The sequence below is a fragment of the Cicer arietinum genome, chromosome 8, assembly GCF_000331145.2.
Source record: "Cicer arietinum cultivar CDC Frontier isolate Library 1 chromosome 8, Cicar.CDCFrontier_v2.0, whole genome shotgun sequence".
Taxonomy (NCBI): Eukaryota; Viridiplantae; Streptophyta; class Magnoliopsida; order Fabales; family Fabaceae; genus Cicer; species Cicer arietinum.
In genome coordinates, this window is record NC_021167.2 from 24,086,820 (window position 1) to 24,093,295 (window position 6,476).

The 6,476-nt window shown below is 29.8% G+C and overlaps 1 protein-coding gene and 1 long non-coding RNA gene across 2 annotated transcripts; one reads left to right on the plus strand and one right to left on the minus strand.

The window, feature by feature from the left end:
• The first annotated feature begins 1,609 nt into the window (after positions 1-1,609).
• Positions 1,610-2,868, plus strand: LOC105852699 (uncharacterized). Its single transcript, XM_012719216.3, has one exon. The coding sequence runs from the start codon at positions 1,720-1,722 to the stop codon at positions 2,722-2,724; it is 1,005 nt and encodes a 334-aa protein (XP_012574670.2). The 5' UTR covers positions 1,610-1,719; the 3' UTR covers positions 2,725-2,868.
• Positions 2,869-2,937: 69 nt separating this feature from the next.
• LOC113788039 (uncharacterized) lies at positions 2,938-4,505 on the minus strand. Its single transcript, XR_003474517.2, has 2 exons — positions 4,255-4,505; positions 2,938-3,805 (listed from the first exon to the last, which is right to left on the minus strand). It is a non-coding gene; the product is annotated as an uncharacterized lncRNA (long non-coding RNA).
• Between the last annotated feature and the right edge of the window lie 1,971 nt (positions 4,506-6,476).

The following is a 6,476-nucleotide window of genomic DNA, read 5'->3' on the forward strand; positions in this document are numbered from 1 at the left end:
ATGGACATTGTCAATCGAATTGACCTATTTCAATATTTATTTATGTGTTTATCATGAGGTGTCAACTCAATAATAAGAATTATATATTGTAATCTCAAAAGATGAAGTTCAAAATCCTCTCTAGGTGTATGTATACATGTTTACATTATATTTAAATTTTAGGTAAAAATATATCTATAGTCCTTTAAATTTAGCGTAGTTTTCGTTTAGATTTTTTTTTGTTCAATTTGATCATTTGAGTGATTTTTCGTTTGCAATTCTTGTTGAAAAAACCTTAATAACGTTGTGCTCAACAATCCATGTCAATTACATGATGAATAGCCAAAGGCGGAAGCGTACCTGTGGGAATTGCCATTAATGAAATCCTGGGATGATGATGATAGAGCCAATGGGTTGGGTGATCTTCCTCAGCAAAACACCCTGAAGACCTTGCTCTCTTGATGGGGATAGAGAGAACCAGAGAGTTTTCTCCTTTAGGGTTTTGAAACTGAATAGTCTTGTTGTGTTTGCCTTGGGGACCATTACCCCTATATATAACTATTATTAGTTATATCCCAAATTGCAGTATTTCCAATTCAGCCCCTCATTAAATTAGAAACTGCCTGGTATCTACACTATTAATTTTCATAACTATTATGCTCTTTAGCCATAAACTATTATATATTATTTGACCCCTAGTTTATTGGCTAATTATATAATGACCCTAACACACTTTATTAATTAATTACATATGTGACCCATAAATCTTACATTATCAAGACTGGAGCAACGGCTGATACAAATGCAGAAGAGTTATTGGTGATTCTTGATTCGTCATTGGGTTATTCATGATAATTACCTGCATAAACTATGACTTGCTCTTTTACTAATTTGTTATTTTGTACTTTATTTAGGGGAAGTAACTGCCATAAAATTGGCTATGCTTCAAATCGAATTAAAAAACATGTCAGTAGTTCTGCTGGTAAAGGTACAAGGCCTTGCTTTGATGTAGTGTGATACATATCGTGCTTGTTTAGGTTAGGGTGAGTGATATCTGACCATCTGATTTTTCTACCAATGTAACTTGTTTTGTAGATGCATCACCGGATCCTGTTCCAGAATCATCTCAATCAAAAAGGAAATATTCTGCCACAAATGGCAAGGCAACTCCATTGGCATCGGATGAACTGAATTCACACAGTAAACAAAAAAGGATACGAAAAGAAACCGAAAGATATGTTGAATACACAAATGGTAGAGACCAAAGTTCATCCGAACAATCATCATATGCTGATGATGACAGTGATCAAAATGATGATGTCTTGCCAAAGAACCAAACAAAGGGTGATAGTCGAAAGACACGTATTTTTGAAAAGTCATTTGGAAATAAGAATGTAAGTTTTCAGGATTCTACATCAAGGGAAAAAGCCTTGCGGTCTAAACAAGGATCTATGCAAGAGGTTGGGCATTATGCTATCTCAATTTTTCTGTCATCTCTTTTTCTCCGCTAGTATACATCCATGTTTTACATTTTTATTAAGGCTGGATTTGATAATTTATAACTTCTAAATAAATGTGCTGCATCTTATACAGAGAAATGAATGAAGAGGGACCAAGACAATTATAACACTTCCCTTCATTGCTCCTCCTTCGTCTCCAGCGTCTTTCTTTCAATCTGAACCTCCTTCAACTGCACAATCACCTGTTGGTTTTGTATCGATAACTTCTGTGTCTGCAAGCATGTACTCTCCTGGTGGCCCTGCTTCAATGTTTGCCATTGGTCCTTACGCCCACGAAACACAATTAGTCTCGCCGCCTGTTTTCTCGGCTTCATCAACTGCTCCTTTCACTCCACCACCTGAGTCTGTCCACTTGACTACGCCTTCATCGCCCGAGGTTCCATTCGCTCAACTATTCGACTCCAACAATAGAAATTCTGAGACTTACAAGAGGCTACAAATATCTCACTATGACTTCCAAAACTATCAGTTTCATCCTGGAAGCCCGGTTGGTCAACTGATATCACCAAGATCAGCGATCTCAGCCTCTGGCACCTCGTCTCCTTTGCCTGATGAATTCACTACTACTACTACTGCTGGTGGCTCTCATATCCTTGATTTTCAAACAGCTGACACTGCTAAGTTTCTTAAATTGGATAAACTCTCGACTTACGAAAAACACAAGTCGGATCAAAGTTCCGGGTCTATAACACCAGATACTGTAAAGTCCACTACTCAACCTGGCTTTCTTCCAAATCATCATTGGGTTTCTGATATCAAAATTTCCTCTTGTCCAAGCAAATATCGCCAAAACGAGATCAGCATAAATCATCGAGTCTCATTTGAATTATCGGCCCAAAAGGACACATTGTCATCGTCTGTCGAAAACAAGCCAACAGTATCAACATGGACTAAAGCTCTGTCGAAATCTAAAGTCGACACAGCAACAACAACAACAAACAAAGAAGAGAATTCAAGAGAGAGTCAATGTGATGAGAAACAAGTTGTTACAGAAACTCTAATTGACGCACCAAAGCAAACAGTTGATGAAAAGGATCATCGGTCGATAACCCTTTGTTCTTCTTCAACTAAAGAATTCAACTTTGATAATGCAGATGGTGGAGATTATTCTCAAGCACCAAATATAGTTGCTGATTGGTGGGCTAATGAGAAAGTTGCAGGGAAAGAGAGAGAGGCCTCAAAAGATTGGTCTTTCTTTCCAATTATTCAACCTGGTGTTAGCTAGCAAGTAAAGAATTAACATATATATTAAGTGGCTTTTTGTTCACACAATTTGACACTGGTTTTGAATTTTGTGCTGTGCTACTACTAATTTAGCAACACATACTAAATTGAAATTGTGGTGAATTAAAGATTGGGAATTCTAACATCACATTAATCTGGAAGAAGGGCTACATGCAATCAACAAATGTCAACTATATAATTAAAATCAAACATGTGATTTCTAAATTATTACAATTAAACATGTGATTTTATAAATTATTACAATTAAAATAAAACATTTTGAGATCCATGCAACTATATAATTAAATGATAATATAATTTTTTTAGAATAAAATTGTAAATCAATGAAATCTTCAATGGATCTCAAATATTTACTCAGCTACTTAGAACATCTCTTCTCTTTTCACCCTTATAATAATAATAATAACAACAACATAATACATATTTTTTTTTGACGAAATAATATAATACAATTATTATTACTATTATTTAATTTTCTTCGCAATCCGAAAGGTCGAAGACGAATTTATATGACAAGGTTTGGGTGAATGATAAGTTAGAAGAAGGTAGGGATGGCAATGTCGAGGCTTGTTCCGATCACACTTGTTTAACTCCACCTTGCAATTCCGTCTTCTTCCTATTTCGTTTCCCGATTTCGATTTAAGCTTTCCTACTAACCAAACGAACCCCATTTTGTTTCTTCCATTTCACTATATACTTTCTCTCAATCGATCCATTGCTTTTCTTTTCAGCAATTAGGTTTTGCAATTCCCCTCTTTCGTGTTAAAGACCAACATTGAAGCGACTGCTTCATTCACATGCGGCTCTGTTAACTGCTTATACCATACTCATTCTATACAGCACATGTACGAATTCATGTTTTATTGTGTGCTTAGTTTCTTCAGCTTTTTTTTCCTTCAATCTGCTTATTTTCCTTTTCGATTATTTATGTTATTGTTCTTTTATTTTTTTTGTGCTCAGTGTGCTGCGAAAACCATGCCTCGTAAAGTAAACTATGAAATTGATTACTACGCCGATGACTATGAGGAATATGGGCCTTAGGACAGCCTAGAGTCACCAACCTACTTACATTGTGTTTAGTTAAATAAACGAAAGGAAAGGAAATATATATTTTTAATAATTTTGTATTTAATTAAAAAATATGAATAAAATTTAAATAATTTTTTAGTTGTATCAAATTTATTTTTTTACTTCTCTTTAAAATTCTCCAAAATCAAAGAAAATAAAATTAACTTCATAAAGAATTTTGTTCACTTCCTCTATTCAAACTTTTCCAACTAAACACTATTATGCTCATAAAGTTAACCACATTTATTGCAAAATTCTACGACGTCAACTAGTTCTATATAGGTGCAACATGTTATTTAACATTCTTAAATATATTTTATTATTAACTTATGATGAGAATGAAGCTTTAAAGTGAATTATGAACCATTGATGTAAAAAATATAATAATTTTAAAATTACAAATTTGAAAAGAAAAAATGATGAAGAAAAATAAAAATCTTACTGAGGACAAAGAGAGAAGCTTTCCATACACCAGTTGAAGCACGAAGAGGAACTCTGCCTTTGAAATCAACAGAGCCATCATGAACCCATTTCTCTTGTTCACTTTCTTCTCTTGTAATTTGCTTTCTCTTTTCTTTTTCTTGCTCCATATTTTAGAAATAGAAGATACAGGGTAAAGATGTCCTCAATGAGATGTTATACTATATAGAGAAAGGAGTAAATTAACAAATATGTACTATCTATATGGTTGGTTGGTGGTAACATTATTATAAATTTAGTTGTGACATCTTTTGAAATGCATTTAATTTACATATTATTTTTATTTGAGGAAATTTAATATACATAGTGTTATTCGGCGCATCTGCAACTCTGCATTGTTTACACTGCTTATAATTAAATTTGTTCGTTGACATCGTTTATTTTTATTTTAAAAAATTACATCATCCAAGCTGTTTAATTAATTATTAAAAAAATTAGTCAAGTGTATTTAATTTTCAAGAATTCATATATAATATAATACAAATTTACTAAATTATCTTTTTAAATATCAAATACATTAAATATTTTTTATTAAAGTAGAGATATAATAGAAAAGTTAATATTTAATGAATCAAAATTAGATAACTTTTGTTTGTAATAATAAAATATGATGTTACTTTTTACTTATAGTAGTTGTCAGAGAAAATATTTTATTTTAAGTAGTAATATACTAAATATTATTCAAACATATTTTATATTCGTAAATTTGAATTCGACTGATATATCAATATTATTAATATTATGATAAATATTATATTTTAACGGTGTCTGAGTTAATTTTAAATGGTGTTTCTCATTCTATTTACGTACTTAAAAAATTTAATAAGAATATATATATATCTGCCGTAAAGTACTTTTTTTTAAAAGACTTTTTGTAAAATTTTACTCTCAATTTTTGTAAAACCATTTTCAAATTGTAAGATATACATTTTTTTTCAAAAAAAAAAACTATTTAAATGGAGAGAATTAAAACACCAATTACGTGAGTATTATTATCTTCGTCCTTATATAAAGATTCTTTTCAAAATTTTATTGTCTTCTTCCCTGAGACCATTTACAAATTACAAAGTGGATCGCTTAATTTTTTTTCACACAAATACTCTAATTAATGGAAAGAACAAAGTCATTTACTTATAACTCTCTTAATAATTGAAGAATAATTTTGAAAAAAATATTTATACTATTGACACATTTAATGTGAAAACCAAACTATATCTTTTATATTAAGTATCTCATTTGTACTACTTTTCTTCTTAAATATAGGACCGTAATAACCAAATCATGAAAAATAAGTAATTGTATAGTAATATTAAATTTGTTAAGAATTTATATTATCTTATATTTTTATCCTTAAAAGGATAGAATTTGTTGACGTTTCTAATATCAGTGAATGCAAAAAAAAAAAATGTAAATTAATTATGAATATGTTAGTAAAAAATAATTAATATAGTTAAAAATTTAAAATGAGTTTTATAAAAAGAAAACAACAAAAATTCTTCGTTCTTAAATATTAATATTTTTAATGTATTAATTTCTCTTCTTTCATTCTTAATCATTAGAGTATTTGTTAGTACCTATTTAATTCTAAATATAAGAGAAAATTAAGCCAATAAAATTATTTTATTTGATTTAAATTTTAGATCAAATACATTAATTTTTTTAATTATATTTATGGTATAATGAAATATTTAACTTAAAAATTAATGTATTTGATCTTAATTTTAGATCAATTACATCAACTTTTCAAATATTTTTTATGTTTGTATTTTATTTCGAAGAGAGTACAAAATAATATAAATTATATTATATTTTTTTGCCTCTTAAATTATTTAAAGATTGTATTTTTATCCTTTAATTTTTTTTATCTATTTTAGTCTTTTACATTAAATTACATGTGTATCATGTTTTTCCTGTTTCATTTAAGTCTCTTAAATTACAAAATCAAATACTTAGATCTTTAAAGTTTCAATGTTAGACACTTTGATCATTTTATCGATGTTTAATATTTATAACTTAAGAAATTAAAATGTTATAATTTTGGTAACTTAAATGGACTAAAGTGTATATTATTTTTAACTTAAGAAATCAAATGAAACGAAGAATACTGAAGTGACCAAAATGTCACTACAACAAAAAAAACGTTTTGCGGCGGTTAAAAAAAGGGTTTGCGGCGGTTTTAACCGT

What these genes read in the sequence shown, in the direction of transcription:
- LOC105852699 (XM_012719216.3), top strand. Translation starts at nt 1,720, where the DNA reads ATGTACTCTCCTGGTGGCCCTGCTTCAATGTTTGCCATTGGTCCTTAC.